General features: G+C 42.6%; 1 protein-coding gene across 3 annotated transcripts in view; it reads left to right on the top strand.

Moving 5' to 3' along the window:
* Positions 1–22,485, top strand: part of LEKR1 (leucine, glutamate and lysine rich 1) — a 319,504-nt gene that overhangs the window by 19,152 nt on the left and 277,867 nt on the right. For all 3 annotated transcript variants that reach the window (XM_068280847.1, XM_068280848.1, XM_068280846.1), the window contains exon 3: positions 5,667–5,881. In XM_068280847.1, coding sequence (XP_068136948.1) covers positions 5,667–5,881 — 215 coding nt within the window. The remainder of the gene's footprint in view (positions 1–5,666; positions 5,882–22,485) is intronic.

Genomic DNA, 22,485 nt, shown 5'->3' with positions numbered 1-22,485 from the left:
AGGGAAAAAAAATGTGATTGATAATGAGTAGAGCAATGCACGTGCTGCTGGTCGTCCCCACACCCATCACCCCGCATGTGCATCCTGGCGAGCAGAGTCACCGAAGTGGATCAGGCAGTAATCACCAACATAGGACATCTGTCGAAAGTGTGTACGCACTTTAATACTGTTTGTATGCAGCTTGGTTTAGGGCCAATTCAAATTGGCAGTAAATTCATTTGATTGGCCTAATCCCACGCTGTATACAATTTGCATTACATTTATATACAAGCTATCAGCTCATTCACCATCTCTAATAATCAATCTTGCAAAATGTCTGTTGCTAGTCCTGAAAACAGCTCTTAAGGCGCATACACACGCCGAATTGTTACAAATGACGGGTCCGTCAGACCCTCCTGCGGGTTCTGCCGACAGTAGTACGTGAGTACAGGCTGTCGGCAGACTAATAAGACTGTTTTTGACTGATCTGTCGAGCGGATCAGTCAAAAACAGTGTTATCAGTCTGCCGACAGCCTGTACTACTGTTGGCAGAATGACCGCCCCGTGGAAGGGTCTGACGCACACTTCGTTTGTAAAAATACGGTGCGTGTACGCGCCTTTAGTGATCATCATGCAAGATAATCCTTTTCAGGCATTATAAACATGGGAAGAATTAACAGCAGGTCATGGAGTCACCTCAGGTACTTTTTTATTTATTGCTGGATTACACAAACATGAGAAGTAAAAGTAAACTGTGAAAGTTAATCTACTGTTTGTGTGATCCTTTGTTGAATAAAGAAACACCCGAGTGTGCTGCTGGCACTTCTGTGTCTTCCTGTTGAGTGTTGCTCTGCTGCCTGTGGTGGTCCACAAGTATGATGCATGGAAGCTATGCATAGGGATCTATAATGAGGCACTCACTCTTTGCTTTTGAGCAAATAACGAAAAGGATGGTGGATGGTCAAATGCTGTGCAGATGTCCAAGCAGAAGAGAAGAAGATAGCACAGCTTAAGTCTTAGTTACTGCTCTTGCTGCAGAGTTGTGTAGACCTGGGCAATTACTGTAGTAACAATGCCTGATGCAGTATACCATTAGAAAATGGTCTGCACACCCAACCATATCAAACAGAGTGGTTTATTCCAGGTGCGGGGCCTGGGGTGCTCGCCCCTCTTGCCCCCCCTAGAACCTCTCTAGTGTATGTATGAGGCTTCACTGAAGTATTCTTTTTGTGATTCATTTGGCTATGGAGAATTCTCTGGACTAGGCACTCACAAGTTGCAGGTCCCTTTTTTATTTTTTTTGCTCAATTCTACAGGTCAGCTTTCAGCTGTGAAAACCATGCATTTGCAATCAGCACTACAGGCAACCAAATTTTAGTTTTAGTTCTCTGGGAAAAGTCTTGCAGCACAAGTCCTCTTCCCCAAGTGGGGGAACTGAAACTGGGAAAGCCAGAACTATGCTTTATATGTAACGGTTTATGGGGTGTATGCAATAAATCGTGTTAAGCAGAATTACATATGTAAAGTCTTACCGCATGATTTTTATTATTTATATAGTGCCAACATCTTCCGCAGAGCTATACAGAGTACAGTATATTGTCTTGTCACTAACTGTCCCTAAGGGCCCGTTTCCACTATAGCGTTGCGGAATCGCCGGCGAATCACCGCAGGCAAATAGCATGCGGGTGCGATTCTGCATGCGTTTTTGCCGCGATTTCGCATAGGTTAGGGTGATGCGATTTTAACCATGTCACTGCCTGTGTGAATTAACATGGGTACCTATGAGAAATCGCATGCGAATTTGCGGCAAAAAACGCATGGGGAAAACGCATGCGATTTCCCTATTAAATACATTGCGTGCGATTCGCCTGCATTCCACACGCAGGCGAATTCTGAGGGCTGTGCCATGCAGAAAAATCCTGCACAGAAAAAACGCACAGCAAAACTGACAAGTGGAAACAGGCCCATCCACTTGTATTGGCTGTGCGAATCTGCATGCGGGCAACGCATGCGGATTCGCGATAGTGGAAACGGGCCCTTAGAGGGGCTCACAATCTAATCCCTACCATAGTCCTATGTCTACGTATGTATTGTGTAGTGTATGTATTGTATTATAGGGCCAATTTGGGGTGAAGCCAGTTAACTTATCTGTATGTTTTGGGGATTTGGGAGGAAACTGGAGTGCCTGGAGGAAACACACACAGACATGGGGAGAACATACAAACTGTGCTGGAGAACAGAGGCGCCAAAAGGATAAAAGGAAGCTAAATGAGCTTAAAAACCAAATTCTTGGTAAATAGAGGAGGTAGTGGTGGACTTACCTCCTCTAAGTAGACACACAACGACTGTAGTAAACACAGTCAATATATTTTATATATGAACTCCAAATATGCAACGCGTTTCGCAGGTTGGATCCCGCTTCATCAGGCAATAACAACGGAGCAATAGCACATGTGGTCAGTAGAAGAGCCAGGCACCTGCGAAACGCGTTGCATATTTGGAGTTCATAAATAAAATATATTGACTGTCTTTACTACAGTAGTTGTGTGTCTACTTGGAGGAGGTAAGTCCACCACTGCCTCCTCTATTTGCCAAGAATTTGGTTTTTAAGCTCTTTAGCTTCCTTTTCTCCTTTTGGCGCCTCTGTTCTCCTGCATAATATTGAGTCCACCCTGGGTGGAGGGTTGAACCCCCTTTTTCTCATCTACAGAGAGCGACTTCTTATTCCTGAGTGGGGTCAGGAAAATCTCCCCACCTGCCTTTACAGTGGTTGCCTAATGGTAACCCTGGTTTGTGAGTATTAATATTTACTCTATCTAGTAACCATTTACCAGTACATATTACACTATTGGGGCTCTTAGTGTTCCTTGTTTTTATACAAACTGTGCAGGTGGGGCCTTGGCTGAAATACGAACTGGTGACCCAGCGCAAGGGTGCAACCGATATGCCACCGTGTTGCCCCAGGATAAGTAGAGCACAACGCAATATATTACATGCAATGCATTCTGTTCTACTCATCGTGCTGTAAGACTTTATGTATGTAATTGCGCTTAACGCAGTTTATTGCATACACCCCTTTGTTTGGCAAACCCTGGCATGGAACAGCAAAACGACTTACATTTTGTGCGGATAGAGTGCATAGTGTTAACTTTTTAATTTTAGCTTTTGGATCAGTACATCGGATTATATATTCTGGAACGGACAGTTCAGCAGAAGTGTACTTATTTGATACTTATTTGAAAAAGTGGCAGCGCACGAACACAGTGTTCCTCTAATGATAACCTCTCATAACTGATCGTGTTGTCCCTTATTTTCAATAAAGTCAACAATGGTTTTCATGTTGGAACCTGCGGCATTCAGTTTTTGTTTTTTTCAGGAATAGCATATTATATATCCATGGTTTCTGAGTACATTTTGTGTTTTCCATTAACAAAAGTCAAATAAATATCACAAATACTTGTGCTATAAATTCAGGGTCATCCCAGGGACCAGAGTCATTTTGAAATATCTGTGTGAGTATAGATAGAATAAAACGCTTCTCAGAAAAGATCTCTAGCGATAGCATGCACTTGTGGAGCTCTCTAATTGAAAGGTTTGTCTTTGGTTTTAATCAAATAATGCAGGACTTAATATTGCTTTGTACATAGTGAACCTAGCTGATTAATGTTCACTACTTTTTTTAAGTATTGTGTGAATATTTTATTGTAGATAGGACGGGATGTACATCTTTAGGCTTTTTATAAAGAAATTGGCCTCTTAGGGGAGTTGAGGCTGCATCTCTGGACCTTCCAAGGCAACAGGTTGTCCACCAAATGTTCTGAGCCATTGATTCTCAAGCCTGTTCTCAAGTCCCATATTTCAGGAATGCATTCACCAAAGGCTTCAGCGACTCCACTTGTGCAGCTGAGACGTAATCAACAAAACATCCACCGTTGATGGAACTTGATAAAAACAGATTTGAGAAGCACTACTCTGAACACAGCAAAGCTTATTCTTTCAAGATATTTCTGTTTGTAGTGTTCGGAGAATGATTGATAGCCAATCAAAAGTTTCTTCCTCTGAGAGTTATTTTTTTTTTTCAGATACTTTAAAAGTATAATAGCAAGGTTTTTTTTTAATGTTTCAAAGGATGTTCACATTGTAACATTTAGAATTGGAGCAGTTGCCCACAGCAAACAATCAGGATTCAGCTGTTGAAAGAAACGAAGATGCTGATTGGTTGCTCTGGGCATCTGTATTACATTTGCTCCAGTTTTTGTTGCACCTGTTTTGATAAATCACAATCCCTTGTTAATTTTTCAGACTCCTTTATGTGTGGTGTCCTCTGTTCCAGGCTAACAGTTCTCCAGGATGCTGCAGTTAGGGATGTGTGACAGAGGGCCCTTTCACACTGGTGCGGTCTACCGCAGCCTACCACTAGGGCAGTTAAAGTTAGTGGGGTAGTCCACATCGGTTGCAGCGCTGCACTGTAAATACCCTAACTCGAGTGCCGTTACCTGCGGCGACATGCAGCGCACCGGAAGTCTTGTTGACAAGTCTATGGCGACGCGTGTTTTGAAATGACCGCTGCAAGTTTTCAGCGTCACGCATACGTGGAAACGTATTTTTCAATCCACTTCCGCGCACGTCATCGCTTCGGCCACGGGAAGTGAGCACTAGAGAGACTCACTTCCTGTATGCCAGACGGGGATTACCGCATCCCAAAGGACTGTTTTTGGCTGTGTGGTCCCCGAATCGCACCACTACTGCCAATATGCAGTGTGAAACCAGCCTGAGATGTCCCATGCCTTTCCTTTCACACCAGCACTATTTCCCACCTTCACTAAAATAGCTATGTACTATTCTGGTGAGTAGGATAGAACAGAATCCTGTATTTGGCACAATTGCTAAGAAACAAAAAATCTCAGCGGAGGAGATGTTTAAATGACAGAATGAGCTGCTTACTTTTGCATCTGCTCTACAGTTGAGGTAGCCATATTGTTTTTTTTTTTCTACTGAAGTTTTTATCCTGGTGATGTGTATCCCACATCAGTTTATGTCTCTCGGTGTGGGAGGAATCTGGAATTCCCACAGGAAACACACACAAATGCGGGGAGAAAATGCAAACTCTATGCAGATATTGCATGCTGTGAATTGAATCCAGGTCTCCAGTGTTGGGAGGTGAGAGTGCTAGTCACTACGTCTCTGTGGTGCCCATGTTAGCACTTTGTGTCTTTGTTTATAGTTCGCTCTTTTAACATCTAAATTGTGTGCTTTGGGCTGCAAAATGATGTCATCATTTAGCTAAAGCCTATCCTGTGATTAGTGATGGTCATGTCAAGGAGAACTCATGGAGAAGCATGTGATCAGTTTGGTCAGGTGATAGAAATGTAAGTCTCTGATTTACTAGTCATGATCATGTGCTAAAGCAGGATGTAATCACAGCAAATTGGAGCTTTGCAAATCTGTCAGTTGATCAAACAAATCACATCCATGAGTTCTCCTAGACATGACCATCACTACCTGTGATCAGGGCTGGTGCTTCCATAGAGGTGAACTAAACAACAGCTCATGACCCTTAGCTTCTAAGTCTAAGAAGGTAGAGGTCTAGGTCTGTGGACTACTAAGGGGCCAAATGTTTCATTTTGCCCCCAACCCCATTTTCTGCATCTGCAAGCATATATTTATTGGACTTTTTCGTCCCATAGATGCCCCGGGATGAGACCGTTTGCAAATACTGTGGTGTAAGCTATCTCATACTGCACGAGTTCAAGGCTTTGGAAGACAAAGTGAAGGCGTTGGAAAACAAGCTCCAGCTATATCAGGGAAGCTTGGAGCGTGAGAAACGTCTTCAAGAAGAACTCCACTGTCTCAGCCAAGAGCATGAACAAAGCAAGGCTGACAGCGCGTCCAAAGCTGAAAGGTCAGAACACGCTCTTCACTTTTATTCACTTAATTTTAACACTCTCATTATTGTAGTTCAGATGTTTTAAAAAACTCAGCTCCTCAGCCTGCCAAGAGCAGACTTTGTCAATTGAGGCTTATAGCTGAACAAATGTACGTTTTTTAATTAAACCTTTTACCAACCATAGCTTCCAGGCTAATATATAGTTGTCGTACAGTGTAAATGTGGAATGAGCTATCATGCTGTGTGTCTGCAGGAAAAGGTCACTGGATCTTCCGTGGCTTGGCGCCATACACATGGCAGAGAGAACTAAACACAAGCTCAGTATTGCTTTATTGACTAATATTTAGTGTTGTGTGAGTAATACATTAATGGACACGCTGAATTCAGTCACCATGTGCAATCCTACCATTCAACTCGTAATCCTTTTTCCCCAAAGATACTTCATTGGAAATCGGTTTGAAATGATTCAGAGTGGCATGTTGATGCATTCCTGAATTCACGTGAACACATGTTCTGCACTTGTAATGCAAATTTAATGCCTTTCATATCTGAGTCTTTATTACCTAAGCAATTCTCTCATAATCTAAAAAAGATTTGCAAAGTGTGTTGATTGCTGTGAATTATTGCTTTATTTTTAGTATCGGTTTTTATGAATTGTGTTTAGATTTGTATATTGGTAAACATTTCAGCTCCAGATTTTTAATTTTCCCAGAATGCCTGCTAATTTTCATTTTGCAGCAAATGCACCATTAATTATACCACTCAGCCAATGAAGTCTGCTTAAACACATGTTGTTAAAGCGTACTCGAACTGACCTATGACATGATAAGATAAACAGGTACATATAGAACTACTTTTATCTTGTCTAGGGTTCCTTTTTTTATTTTTTCAATGCAAGGGTTAAATAAAGGTCTTTTGTCTATGAAAATTAGGCAGTCAAACAGCAGATGAATTCCGTCCGCTGTCCTAAAAAGTAAACATAAACCAAAACACTTCTGTTTGGCTGCGGAAACGACCATGTGCTAAAAAGTTCTAAGAGATATTATTTCTGTTTGTTTTGCAGCTGAATGAAGCTGATTTGGCATCAGGCTGTCATGGTTAAACATTTAGTTCAAAATTCAGACCTAGACATTCAGCCTTTAAAACTTTCCTGGAATCTCATATTTTTTATTTTCAATGTATTTACCATTAGTACTACACACATACGGTAATTCATTATCCTATATGTTTATTTTCAGTTTAAGTTTGCAGTAAGACCTCCTTCCCTCTCTAGTAAGAATCAGGAAAGATTGGGTCCTTTACTTTCGATCTGAGAACCTCTGTGTATGAAAACAAGTGTTCCTTAGACTGGAAGAACTTGATATTGTCCCCAGGGGAAACTCAGGCCACAACAGTTTTGTGGGCTATAAGAACAGGCTGACATTGTGACAATATTGAAAAATAATTCTAACCCTTCCTCTATCAAAATGAAGAAAAAGTCTGCTGAACATCATGCATAGTGTTTGTGTGTGTGTGTGTGTGTGTGTATGTGTGTGTGTGTGTGTGTGTGTATGTAAACGGGCTCTAGGTCTCTCGCACCTCCGCCACCGCAGCATGTGAGTGCGCGCAAGACCCCGTCCTCCCTCTCCAGTGGTGCAATTACATTTTTTGCCGAACGCAGATACACTGCGTGCAGAATATTTCATGCATTTACGGTTGGCATAAAAAAACTTTTTTGTTGCAAATTGTCTATGGAATTTCAAATTCTGTTGGGATTCCTGTCTGAACAGCAGCAGGCAAGAAGATTCCCCCACAACAGACTCTGCTAGCAAAGATCTCCCGGCATAGATCCATTTTGTAGAAAAATGTGCGCTTTTTTATAAATTTCAAGTACCTTGTAAATTATATGATTCTCCACAAATCAAACGTGTATGCTACTGTACAAAGTGAATTAGAATTTTCATTGCACCAAAAACAAAATGTCTAGACACCCTGTGTGAGGATTGATTTGCTCATCCCAAATGGTAACTTTTAATGTAATACATTTTCCAGTCTAGTGTTGAGAGAACATTGGTGTGACATACTTACCAGAGTGGAAAAATTAGATCATTTTGAAACAGAACTGGAAAACCTTGTCTACGAGGAATTGATGAGTATGACTTGAAGCGGTCTTCATACTTACTAAGTCATCACATGAGCTTACATGAGACATTGGCAGAAGTTAAAGGGGGGCATTTTGTACACTTAAAATATTTACTGAGTTAGTTAAAGTGAAATTACAGTCAAGATTCCTCCTCTGCTCCAAAAGATTAACCACACCATTATAACTTCTAAGAACAGAATAATTTAAAAACAAAAAAATGACTGAAAGGGATAACCGGTTTACTTAATTTCCCAATTGGAGCCATACAAGTGACTGAGCTGGCTTGACTTATAGCAGGGGCTTCTCTATGCAAGCAGCAGTGATGGAAAACCATAGTGTTCTACAGATTAAACTGCATATTACATTACAGTGTGTGTGTGTGCGTTCGCGCGTGCGTGCTTTTGTGTGTGTGTATGTGTAATGATTTTCACACAGTTGACATTACTTTAATGGGATAACTAATAATGATATTGAGTTGGATGACGGGTTTTTAATTGTATGCTATGCCAGGCTGCAATTTTTGCTTTTAACGCAATCAGAGATGATTGAAGTCCGCACAGTCTACTTAAAAGGTATCAAAACTTTACTGTACAAAAGAAATAAAGCATCCTGCTGAAAGGCAGCAGGATGTTTTATTTCTTTTGTACAATAAAGTTACATACCGTAGTAAGTTTTGATAACTTTTAAGAAAACTTTGCGGACTTCAATCAACTCTGATTTTGTCTGGATCCTGGCGGTACTCAGGTGGAAGGTCCTGCACGTTTTGCCCTTGGAAAGGGTTTGGCCAATAGAGTGCAGTTCCACAACCACAAAGTGCTTTTAACACAATGGCACTTTTACCAATGCAAAGCTATAGAGCACTTTGAGCTTTAATGTGACCATACATCTAGTGATTTTGGTGGCCGATCGACCATGAGACAGATATGTCTCAGATTGGAGAGAGATCTTTTTGGCCGCTATAAACCGAAGACCGATTCCCAATCGATTTCAGCACCTCGGCTGCTGTCTCCCTAATGTTTAATGTTTCCCCCCCATGGTGCCCGTGCAGTTATACTTTACCTTTCTTGCCATCTGCGCTGAGTGCCCTCATGGTACTTTAGCATTTGCGCCCCTACGTTGTTGCTGGGGACATCACACACGTGCCTCATTGCCCCATGTGCTATAAAAGCCGCTGGTCACTTGGTGCCCAAATTAAATGGGACACGGACACTTAGCGCGGACAGGTAGAGTATAACTGCACAGGCACCAGAGGGACAACGGCCAGGGGTTTCCATCACAATATATCACACGCAATAACCGCCGAGCACCCGATCAATCATGTCAGCCCAAGTTTTCCAATGCAATTTTGATCCGAAATTGGTCAAATTGTTGATCGGGCATGCACTTGGCAGCACCAATTTTCAACAGATTCAATAATGATCAAATCTGATGGTCGATCGGTGCTAATTCTACACATGTATGACCATTTTTGCATGTGTGTAATTCTATCTAGTAATTATAAATCATTTGACACACGTTGTACTTGTTGCATTTTCAGTTGCTATGGTTTTGAATATTTGCCTTTTTTTTCAAAACAGAAGATAGGGCTGTATTCAAATGATAAGGGAATTAAAGTTTATTAGTGTCTTCCGTCTCCTTCCTACTAGGCTGTTAACATATTTTTTTAAGGACACCTTATTCTCTAAGCAGCCTTTGTGAGCTTTCTATTATCTACATTTTGTGCTTTTGCTATATTACAGATGTTTGCCATTTGGTTTGTTAATTTATTTTCTGCTATTTCTATTGTACAGACACATTGTATAGCATTTGCGTACCATTTACATATGTCCCTGTTCTTCTGCTGGGCTCTCTGTGGAAGTAACCCAGAGCACATTGAGGAACCCCATGCAAAAACTCGAGAATATACAAACTCCATGCAAATACCACATCAGCCAAAATGGAGAGTACAACAATGTAAATGTTATCATGGTTTATATTCAAATGTTATTGTCTCACTGCTTTCTATGTTAGTTTGTGCAGCTCATATATAGAGTACTGATGTCCAAGTGGATCTGTTCCTCACTGTCAGTAGTGTTTGCGCACAAGGTTTATAGCCTTGCACACATGTTCAACGTTCATTGATTATCATTTTGGGAATAAGCACTGTGCAGCTATAATGCGTGCTATTCCATGGAATGGGGGGAGGAACAAAGGCTGACAAGTGAGCAGAGTGTCAGTGTGTTTGTGCTACAAAGGAAGACAATGCACTTGTTTAACACTTGTCACTTAGCATTCTGCTGCACCAAATCACTAAATGATTTAGTGCTGCAGCTGTGCACGCTGTAGATTCTCAGCTGAGACTGTCAAAAACAACTGTCTTGCCAAATGATTGTCTAGCATGCACACAAGGCTTCTGAAACATCTAATTAGTCCTCAGGTAGCATCTCCAGCTGGATTGTTTAAATGTAATTGGAGTCAAAAATTCTCCTCTGCCCCAACAGATACCGGTAAGCCACACCATAACAACTTATTTGGAGTAGGGATGATCAATGATATGCAAACACTTCTGAGTTTATGCAAATTTATGTAATTATTTATGCAAATATATGCAGCTAGAAATTGGAGTTGGGCTTTTTTTGACGCCATTTTTTTCCATTCCTGGCGATTTCGTGGGGGTTGCGTTTTTGTGAACAGCGCGTTTTTTTTTTTAATTCATTCCCTGACGCAAGTCAGGAAGTGAACTGTTCGCCCTGGAAAAGGATAAATACAATGTATTTATTCTTAAAAACCTGAATGCAATCGCTACACAAAACGATTTTGTGAGCGTTTTGCATTTTTCCTATACTTTCCATTGAGGCAAAATTGCCTCAAAAATGGTACATGCAACGCTTATCTGAGTGGATCAGAAACGAACTGCTCAGATGTGAACTCTCTCATAGAGAACCATTGCACAAGCGCTTTCAGGGTTATTTTGAAAAATCGCCAGTGCTTAAAATCACAAGGCACCTCTAGTGTGAACAAGACCTACAAGAGCTTTTCTAAGCACTTTGTAATTTTAAAAGCTCTTGCTAATGTTACGCTATGTGTGTGTTCACACTGGAGCGATGTGATTTTGTAAAAATCCCCTATAGCATTGCATTAGCTAGAGCTTTTAAAATCTCTTGCGTCTAAAAAGTTCTTGCAGTGTGAATCAGCCGTAAGTGACTATTTAGCACTCCAAATGTAAGGAGATACAGAGATACAATATCATACAAGTACCGAGAAGGAAAGGGCCTTTATGTACTGATAATATTACCCTATTTTCATGTATAACCAATAAAGGTTAAATGTTGTTGGTACAGAAATGTTCATTTCTGTTAGGAATGATGATTTTGTGACTGTTAGCAGAAGAGAGGTAATTTTCTTTACTGAAGAGCTTTTTGAATGAACTGTGGATATAACCTATCCGTACACTGGCAATTCCCATCTCTCTAGCTGTGGGAACTTGTGATTTTTACACAGATGACATAACTTTGGGCCAAATACAAGTAGGATAATGATGTGTACAATAAAGATTAGGGAAAGGAGTTGTTATTGTACGGTATGCTAGACTGTAATTTTACAATAAAGGACAAACTGTAATTAGGATTTGTACTCTATGTACACATTTTCCTCTTCATGCTCTAAGTCACATTGAGTAATTTACTCTGGAACAGATGAATAGTCCACTATGTTTTGTTGGGTAAAGCAGACATCCTATCACTGCACCAGAACAATGTGACCTTTATGAATAACTGTATAAAGTAGTAAATTTTAACCTATATATATATATATATATATATATATATATATATATATATATATATATATATATATTCTCAATGAAATTTGATTGCTCCGCTGCAAGCACAGCCGCAAAGACAGAGGTGAGTTAACGAAGGCCCCTATATTGCTGAGAGCTGAAATGCTGTGCAGAGTAATTGCCATGCTTGAGTTGTCACAGCATCGATAGTTCCTGTGAAATGGCAGTGACACGCTATGCTTGGCATGACACCACTCAGGCTATGAGAAAAGCTTCCTATTTTGTATGAGATGGAAATATCCCCAGAGGAGTCTTCCTTGCATGTAAACAGTAGTGCCTGCTGGATGATAGATATTGATAGCTGTCCTCAGGCGTTTCATGCCCTTGTTGGTATATAATGGAAGGCAGGCTGAGCCACTAGGAAGGCTGATATTTCTTTTTGTATTTTCTATGCTCACATATCTGCTCTGTGGGTACCCAGTGACTTCTTTATAGGTAAATTATTGCACCATGGTTCTTTATGCGTCTGTCTAGGGAACCTTGGAGAATCATTTTTAAACAACCGTGTCTTTTTTATTGCAATGATGGTTTCCCAGTGGTGAATTCTGAAGTCATTTATGGCTGTACATCATCAGACGTCTTACAAGTGCACCAATAGGATTAATGTAGCGTGGCATCAGGTGCTTTGTGTAGACAGTGAGTTCCTCTGTTTGGTCACTTTTGTCCCTACTGTTCCAGTAATTCATGGCAGTTTAAATATTGCTGCTTTAAGTGATAATCTGTATTTTATGTCTGTAGATAAACTGGCACACATTGTAACATTTAGAGCAGGTGCTGTGGGTTTTTACGCTCAGAAAATGGATATTATAGGTTTGCACTGAGAGTGTTTCAGGAAAACCCATATTGCATCTGCTCTTATACGTTGTCCTGGTTTTTAAAATAAACTTGTAAGTACAAATATTTAAAGTTATCTTTACAGTCTACCATAGTGCTGTAGTTTGGCAGTTTTCTGCTATATTAAAGGGGAACTTCAGCCTAAACAAACATACTATCATTAAGTTAAATTAGTTATATTAATTAAAATAGATAGGTAATATAATCTCTTACCCACCCTGTTTTAAAGGAACAGGCAAATGTTTGTGATTTCATGGGGCAGCCATCTTTTTCATGGGGCAGTCATCTTTTTGGTTGAAAGGATGTGACAGGGAGCAGGAGACACAGTTCCAACTGTCCTGTTCACCCCTCCCAGCTGTGCGCAATAGGCTTCAAATCTCAAATTCAAAATGAAAAAAAAATTGCACCAAAACAGCAGGAGAACAACAACATCAGAAATCCCATCATGCTTTGCGCAGCATCGGGGAACAATGCCCGGGCAGTTTTCTTCTGTGCAGCTAAAAAATGAGGCTTGGGTAAGAAAAACAAAGTTCTGATTCTGTGAAACTGTTAAAGAAACACCAAGCCTTTTCAGTGCTGCTGAGTAGATTTTTAAGTGATGTAGTTTTCCTGTTGGCACCTCTAGGCAAGTCTTAGTAAAGGACAACTGAAGTGAGAAGAATATTAAAAGATACAAGATGCCTGGCAGCCCTGCTGATCTATTTGGTTGTAGTAGTGTCTGAATCTCACACCTGAAACAAGCATGTAGCTAATTTTGTTAGCTCTGACAATAATGATCTGCTACATGCTTGCTCAGGGTCTATGGCTAAAAGTAATAGAGGTAGGGGATCAGCAGGAACTGCCAAGGCAACCGGTATTGCTTAAATGGAAATAAATATGGCAGCCTCCATATCCCTCTCGCTTCAGTTGTTGAAGGAACTGGAGTGTCCACCTGATAAGTCTTTGCTAGAAATGTCTACCTGGACCCTTCCCTTCTTGCTTCACAAAACAGAAATACTCAACTGATCTGCTTGTAGGACAGCCAGTTGATGAAGGACAGTCTGATCATCTCTGAACATTTACTTTCCTCTTGGCACTTTTATAGCCAAACCAAGATTTCTGCATGTTTTCTTGAAAATCTTGATGGAGTCCCACATCTGGGGTTACCCTGCAGGTTCATATAGCTATTGAAGCCACCATAACCTCCCTTTCCTCCCCATCACAAGTGCTGCCACCAGCCCCACCTTCCCACTATAACAAGTGTGGCCACTATAAACCTTCCTTCTCCCCATGACAAGTGCAGCCCTCCCATAATAAGTGTGACCATCATCTAACAGACACCATAACAAGTGTGGCCACTATTATTCCTCACTACCACTGTAACAAGTGCTATCACCATTCCCTTCTCCCACATAAGTGTGGTCACCAGTCACCTCCTAATAACTTGTTGCCACCTTTCTTCCCCTACCCCTCCTTAAATAACAAGTGGGCGCACAATTCCCCCCTCCATGACATGTGTAGCAACTATGAGATTCCCTCCCCATGCAGAGTGGTATAGTGTATAGGCATATTTCTGCTCTGGAGCCAAGACCACCAGGCCTCCTCTTCATAAAATTGCTCGCTGTCACTCACTTCTGTACCACTCCTATGTCTTTCCGCCATGTCATGTGACCCTACATGCTACTAGACCAGGAGATAGACTTCGTCCAGGCTGTGTTGCACAGCAGCAGAGAGGGAAATAGGGAGAGCATGGAACTGTTGGCACTGACCATGTTGCATGCTTTACTCACAGGACTGGCTGACCAGAAATAAGAATTTGGTATGTAAGACAATTTAAATATACTGCGTTCCGCCTATGGGCCCTTTTTCACTAGCCGCGATCCATTTGAACAAGCGGACCGCCGGTGTTTTGCCGATCACTAGTACACCGTGATTTACATGTAAATCACAATGTACTTTTCCATTTCGATTTTTCCATGAGCGCAATCATAGTGCTGCACGATTATTGCCACAATTGCTTTTTGCTCCCAACAGTGAATGTCGCAATCGCGTCAAGTGGAAAAAGCAGCTTTTGCAAGCGCAAACGCATTTATGATTGCATTGCAAGTGAAAAAGAAGCCTTTACAGTTAATGTGTGTCCTGGAAAAAAATAGTTTTAATATTTGATATTCAGTTATGTCTTAAAATACTTCATCAATTTTATACCATCTTTATAATTCAACAGTGATAAATATATGGACTTTTTGCTACTTTGCTATAAGGATTAGTTTATAAATAGCTACTGCTACGACCTTCCATGACTGCGATGTTCAGTGCTTTCTTAATAATATCATTATCAGATTAAAGGAGATGTCCAGAGATTTCAAGCGTGTAAGCATTCATTGTGGAACTTTTGTTTGTTCATAAGAGGATCTGCAGTCTTAAACCGTACAGCGTATACCTAGCTTATCGAGAAGCTGTTAGTTCCCTCAGTACGAACAAACTAAGCATAATGGCAATATGCAGGGACCTTACATTCTCTCTAAGTACTTGGCATAAATGTGAGACTGATTTTAGAGCACCTTGGAGAATCTGTAGGACCCTGGGTGCCCTTTATAAAGAAGGCCTTGCCTTTCTTGATTCGGAGATAAGCACATCCTGTTTCAGCACTGAGCTGTGTGTTTATTTATGTAGCCACAGGGCTCTGCACAGGCTTTCACCTTGGATTCTAAAGCTGGCCATACACTAAACAATAACAATAACAATAATATTTATATAGCGCTTTTCTCCCTGGGGACTCAAAGCGCTGTGACCCTGCATTATGCAGTCTCAAAGGCTCGGGAAAAGAGGTGAGTTTTTAGCCTTTTTTTAAAGCTGTCCAGAGAAGGAGCCTCTCGTACTGATTGTGGAAGTGAGTTCCATAGAGTAGGGGCTGCGTAGGAAAAGGCCCGAGCACCAAATGTTAAGTGTATCCTGGGAATAACCAGCTTCATCTTGTTGGCAGAGCGGAGGGTGCGTGAAGGGGCATAAAGTTCCAATAGATCCGCTATGTATTTGGGTCCCATGTGGTGTAGAGCCTTGAATGTCAGCAGGCAGATCTTAAAATTGATTCTCCATTTTACTGGCAACCAGTGAAGAGTTTGCAGTACTGGGGTGATGTGTGAGCTGCGGGGGGCATTGGCTAGGAGTCTGGCTGCAGCATTCTGTACTAGCTGTAAGGGGCGCAGAGCCTTATCTGTAGATCCGATGAACAGGGCGTTGCAGTAGTCTAGGCGGGAGGATACAAATGCGTGAACCAGGGCAGGTAGGTCTTCAGCTGGGATAAGGTGTTTGATTTTCGCTATATTTCTTAGATGGAAGAAGGAAGACTTGACGACAGCTGATACCTGCTGTCTGAGTTTTAGATTTCCATCCAGGATCACCCCAAGGTTTCGCACAGAGTCTTTATACTGTACAGTATCTCCCCCAATTGCTAGTTTGAGGTGGTGAGCGTTTTGAACTTTATCCATCATGTGTGGACCACCTACCACCAACACCTCTGTTTTGTCAGAGTTCAGCCTCAGCCAGCTGGTGTTCATCCAATTTTGTAAATCCACTAGACACGCATTTATGGATGCTGATGGGTCTTGGGTGCCAGGCTTGAAGGACAGATACAGTTGTGTGTCATCTGCATATAAACAATAAACAATAAAAACTAAAAAATAATGTGTCGGAATATAACCAAGGGTAGAAACTGTAATGATGTGCTTCTTACACAGATATTAAAATCAAAAGCACATAAAGCTTCGCACTATGGTTTTACAAAGTCCACAAATGCCACAGTCGCATTCCCATAAACAAGGAGTAGATTTTCACCACAGGTCTCCTAGCAGGTGAACGCTCATAACCACTTTTGTGAGACAACCCACCACCTAATCCCAAGAAGTGGGCACTCATCCTTGTGAAATGGCCCTCAGCTACATGGGTCTGCAGCACTTATGGGGTCATTTGGCCGCCCCAGCCTTATCAGGAATCCTCCATGTCCACCTCCTGCTTATCAGCCTTCGTGAACCAATTCACCTCAGATAAAACATATTTGGAGCCACCATAGCATTAATTTGTATACCAGGTTTAATAATAAAAACATTTACATACACAAACATTTAAAAAGCTGACAAAAACACAGAGCCTAGCAGCGTGGTCATGAGAGGGCCAGGGCAGAGAGATGGCAGCATGATCTAAGCTGGTCGGGGGGCTACTCCCAGTATAGAGCTCGTTAAAACTGTATGTGATCTTGAATGTAGAGGGAGGGCTCATGTAAAAATGGGGTTAGAATTAGTGATAGTAAAATATAAGGAATATTTACAGATATTTTACTATTGGAATTACCACTGCTCAATAGTAGAATATTGGTAATTTTACGGATATTCTACTAGCGGCTATTTCCAGTGCCTAAATCTCTGTGGAGCCCATTTTGCATGTACCCAGGAAAGAACCCCTCATGCCTTAGCCTCTGAAGCATCTATGAGAAAAACAGGGCAGTGCATTTTAGAATCTCATGGGGCTTAGTTAGGCTTGGTTAAAAACCTTGATACAACCCCATTAGGGCACCCCCTCCTTCAACATCTTCAAGAAGGCCCTCAAAACTCACCTTTTTCCTCTGGCCAACCCCCCCTCACTAGTGCTCTAAACCCACAGCTGAACTCTGGTTCCCTACCTTTCATGTCCCTACCTCTCCCTCTAGATTGTAAGCTTTGGGCAGGGTCCCCCTCCTGATGTCTCCTACCTGTTTATGCACCTCCATTGCTGTACACCCATCCTGTGGATCTGAGTGAACTCTTGAGTGAACTCGACTGGCCTAATCTCCATGTTCCCATCCAGTGACTGATTAAGCATTACCTTGTACTCATACTGTGCTACTGATCTGGTTTGCATGTATTCCTGTATAGTCTTATTGCTTTATGTCAGCCCTAAATATTGTCTGTAACCTAAACTAATGTCCAGCGCTGCGTAATATGTTGGGGCTTTATAAACACAATAAATAAATAAATAAGATACAGCATTCTTAAAACTTTTAATACTAAATCAGACTTTGAAAACAATCTACAGCAAAAAATTACTGCATCAGGAAAAAGCTCTAGTAAAATAATCCTTCCAGTGCACCACCTACTTAACCAAAATATGCAAAACTACAGTTGACTGCTGCATCAGAAAATAACCGCAAAGCACTATCGCAAAATAAAATCTGCTTGCCAAACCAAATAACCATTAGAATGAACCAAAAGATTTGCCCATACCTCCAAATCGATTTTGAAATACCTCATCAAGCAAATGCTGTATGTGATGAGAGGGACTTTAAAGCGTACCCAAGATGGGTGCTAACAAAAAAGATAGATACTTTCCTATGAAGAGGGAAGCCCATGTCCATCTTGCCCCCACCGTTGTCGCGCACAGATCCCTGGAATATATCCGACAAAAGCTTGTCGGATATATTTTCGTGGTCATGCACCCTGCCATGTATGAGCATTGTTGTACTGTACCTGCACAAATATGGCCACATCTGCGCAGTAAGCCGGATCCACTTTTCTACAAATGGCTCTGTGCTACTATGGCCGCACTAATGCACAAGGAGGAGCGCAGTCGTGGGGAGCGGTGGTAGTCTCAGGGAGGACATGGGAAGCCTGTGGAGGTATGCATTTCTCTTTGCTTATAGTGAATGAGAACCAATGTGAAAAAAATAAACCAGTTACTAAGGAGAAGGAAGGCTCTGGGACCTGTAGAGCCATCCCTCTCCTCTCTCAGTTTCCGTTCAAGCGCTGGCTCCTTCGTAGCAGTATTCAACCAATTTGGTTAATACTGCTCTCTCCGCCACTGAAGGAAGGCTTCAGAAGTCCCGAAGATGGGCCACTCCATACTACGCACGAGCAAGCACCCTCTCTCGCGCACTTGCGAGTGCTCAGTATGGAACTGCCTGTCTTCAGGGGGACTTGGCTCCCGAAGACTTCCGCAGTCCCCCGTGGCAGGGGGATTCATACGGAGGAGCTGCCGCTGCAACAAGGGCACAGAAAGAGGAGCGGAAAGACCCTATTGGACCCAGAGCTTTCTTTCTCCTTAGGTAAGTATCTGGCTTTTTTTATTAGATCTCCATTGACTTTAAGTCTTGTAAGGATTTTTTGCCTCCCTTTAGATCAACTAGGATATATTATGGCGCAGAACAGTGTCGTACAATTTTTTTTTCTGATTGAACTTGATGAATGGATTTCCATTTAACAAAACTACAGTAACTACAGAAAAATCCCCTTTTATTAAACTTCAGGGACCTGGCAAAGTAGTTTACTGTATCAGAAGTTCCTATATGAGAATTGTTCATACATTGTATATTCATACAGGCACATGGTCTGGACCTGGAGACTGAGATTACTATACCCAGAGGTTTACAATATTAGAGTTTACTATATAGAGATTCCACTGTATGTAACTATAGGCCTGATGGACAAAACAATGGTAAAACTGACTGGTACACAAAGGCAAGAGGCAGCTGTCTTTACTCTATAAGCACAACGGGCATTACCGAGGTAACGTGCACATTGCTATTTACCATTTCAGTGTGTGCGTAACCAATGGCATATCTAGAGATAATGGGGCCCCATAGCAAAACTTTCATGGGGCCCTCAGATGGAGGCATTCTTAAGCATTGCCTCCTGCCCCTACCCTATGTATAGTATATGAGATAATGGGGCAATTTACATTGCCATGCAATCAACACTGCACATAGTTTATAGGCCCTGAGACAAAGTTTGAGGGTGGAGGGAGGGACACAAGAAAGTTAATGGTGAATACATTAAGTACCACCTGGGACCCCTATGCTGCAGGGCACCATAGCAGCTGCCATATGGCTATTGCTACGCCCCTGTGCGTAACCCCAGTAACGTGCAATGCGTTAATAGGGTATAGCAACGTAATGCAATTTTACTGCTGCTTAGTGCATCAGACCCTACATTAGGTACATTATGACTAGGGTTGCCAGGTGTCCGGTTTCACACCGGACAGTCCGGTTTTTGTGCGCTGTGTCCGGTGCAAAAAGGCATGCTAAACCGGACAATTAAGTTGTCCGGTTTAGAGCCCCCCCCCCCCCCCCCGCAGCGCAGGAGGAGAACAGCGCAGCAGAGAGAGAGCTGGGAGCAGCGGTGGAGAAGGGGGGCAATCTCCCGTCCCCCCCTTCCCTCACCTTAGGGTGCTCTCTCTCCCCCGCTGTCTCCTCCAGGATGATGTGCAGGCTGGCGAGTGGCTGCAGGCGGAACTTACCTCTGTGTCGCTCCAGCGCCGGTAGTTCGGGTCCCGCAGCCGCTGAGATTCGACTCAAAAAAGATCCGGATCAAAGATCCGAATCATTCATGAGCCGGACAACACTAATCAGTCTGAATAGTGTTGTCCGGCTCATGAATGATTCGGATCTTTGATCCGGATCTTTTTTGAGTCGAATCTCAGCGGCTGCGGGACCCGAACTTCCGGCGCCTGCGACACAGAGGTAAGTTCCGCCCGCAGCCACCCGCCAGCCTGCACATCATATTGGAGGAGACAGCGGGGGAGAGAGAGCACCCTAAGGTGAGGGAAGGGGGGGGGGAGATTGCCCCCCTTTTCCACCGCTGCTCCCAGCTCTCTCTCTGCTGCACTGTTCTCCTCCTGCGGGGGGGGGGGGGGGGGGGCGCGGGGCACCTGGCTACCTATTCTGGGCACATATAGCCCCTGGCTACCTATTCCGGGCACATATAGCCCCTGGCTACCTATTCTGGGCACATATAGCCCCTGGCTACCTATTCTGGGCACATATAGCCCCTGGCTACCTATTCTGGGCACATATAGCTCCTGGCTACCTATTCTGGGCACATATACCACCTGGCTACCTATTCTGGGCACATATACCCCCTGGCTACATATACTGGGACATATATACCCCTGCCTACGTATACTGGGACATTTACACCCCTGCCTACATATACTGGGACATATATACCCCCTGGCTACATATACTGGGCACATATATCCCTGGCTACATATACTGGGAACACTGGCTGTTTGTCATTATGTGCATTTAGTGGCGAAAAGCTGTCTCTTTTGTGCATTTACTGGTGAAAAGCTGTCTCTTATTATGTGCATTTACTGGTGAAAAGCTGTGTCTTATTATGTGCATTTACTGGTGAAAAGCTGTCTCTCGTGCATTTACTGGGGAAAAGCTGTCTCTTATTATGTGCATTTACTGGCGAAAAGGTGTCTCTTATAATGTGCATTTACTGGTGAAAAGCTGTCTCTTATGTGCAGTTACTGGTGAAAAACTGTCTCTTATGTGCACTGGACCAGTACTACTGGTGAGGACAGTTAGTGACATGGCTATGTACTCTGTAATGTGCTGCAGAAGATGTCAGTGCGATATAAATACTATAATTTTTTTTTTAAAAAGCCCATTGCTTAGCCCCACTCTACATAAAAGTGCGCTTCTGACTCTGCCCCTAACTCCACCCCTAACTCCACCCCCTGTCCGGTTTTCTCCATCAGCCGACCTGGCAACCCTAATTATGACTATGGCAGGGTCATTAGATTGTAATCTCCTAAAGGTGCGTACACACGCCTGATCTCTTCAAATGACGGATCGCCAGACCCACCCGCTGAGCGGATCAGTCAAAACCAGCCTTATCAGCCTGCCGACAGACTGTACACACAGGCAAATTGTCGTCAGAACGGCCGCCCCGCGAGCGGGTCCAACGACCCGTTGTTTGAAGAGATCATGCGTGTGTACCCACAATAAAGGTAATGACAAGATCTAATTGGCTTCAATTCTGGTAGCTGTGTACGGGAAAATACAGCAATTGGTATTTTCTGTTTTTTTGTTTTTTTTTAGCAATTACATTTTTCGCATACGGCCATTTTTCAGTAATTTTACGAAAATGTGTTAAGAAGCGTGGAAAATGCAGTAAAAGTGCGGTATTTCAGCAGTTAGCATGCGGTAAATAATAATGATTGGGCTTGATTCAGCGCAGCTTAATGAGCAGTAGTGCGCGCTATGCACGCCTTACATGGCAGTGCTCCCTGCCATGTAAGGAGGGTGCCTTAGTTACGCACATTGCTTCCTTAGCAATGCGTGTAACATTAACTGCGGGTGGTCCTGCTTCTGTAAAGTATCGTGGCCGCTCCTGTATTAATTACCATAACAATGCAAATTAATACAGTAGCGGCCGCGAGTGAAGTATCCCAATAGCGATACTCCACAGAAGCATGACCACCCGCAGTTAATTTTATGCACATTGCTTCCTTAGCAATGCTCATAAAATTAACTGCGGGTGGTCCTGCTTTTTTAGGGAATATCTTTATAAAGAATAAAAGCCTTGCTGAGAATCCCCTATGAAGAGATGGACTAGTCCAAAACCTGTCGCTTCTGTCAGATTTCTACTACCTACTGCAAGTGACAGCAACATAGGAGAAAAGTAATTTATGGTTCATTGTACTCTGGAAAAAATGTACTTCTTATTTGTTTGTTTTCACATATTTTAACCACTTTACCCCCGCCCGTACGAATTTCTCCGTCCCTTTTTCCATCCTTTAAACCCCAGGGACGGAGAAATCCGTACTTTCCGCGCTCCCGCCCCTGCCCGCGCTCCCGCTCGTAAACACGCCGTCGCCCGCTCGCCCGGAGATCAATGAACGGGAAAATCCATTCCCGTTCGTTGATCTAAGCCCCGAAATGATCCGCTGCTCTCCGATGGGCAGCGCGATCATTGTGAAAAAAAAACAAACACTCACAGCCTCCTAGTACTTCCTGCGAGCGTCCGGAAGGACGCTCGCAGGTCGCAATAAACAAAAATTTACTGTTGCCATCTTGTGGCCAAATAGTAAAACTACACCCTAAGCATT

The sequence above is a fragment of the Hyperolius riggenbachi genome, chromosome 4, assembly GCF_040937935.1.
Source record: "Hyperolius riggenbachi isolate aHypRig1 chromosome 4, aHypRig1.pri, whole genome shotgun sequence".
Classification (NCBI taxonomy): Eukaryota; Metazoa; Chordata; class Amphibia; order Anura; family Hyperoliidae; genus Hyperolius; species Hyperolius riggenbachi.
The sequence above is the reverse complement of the archived record's forward strand: the minus strand, read 5'-3'. Positions and strand labels throughout refer to the sequence as shown.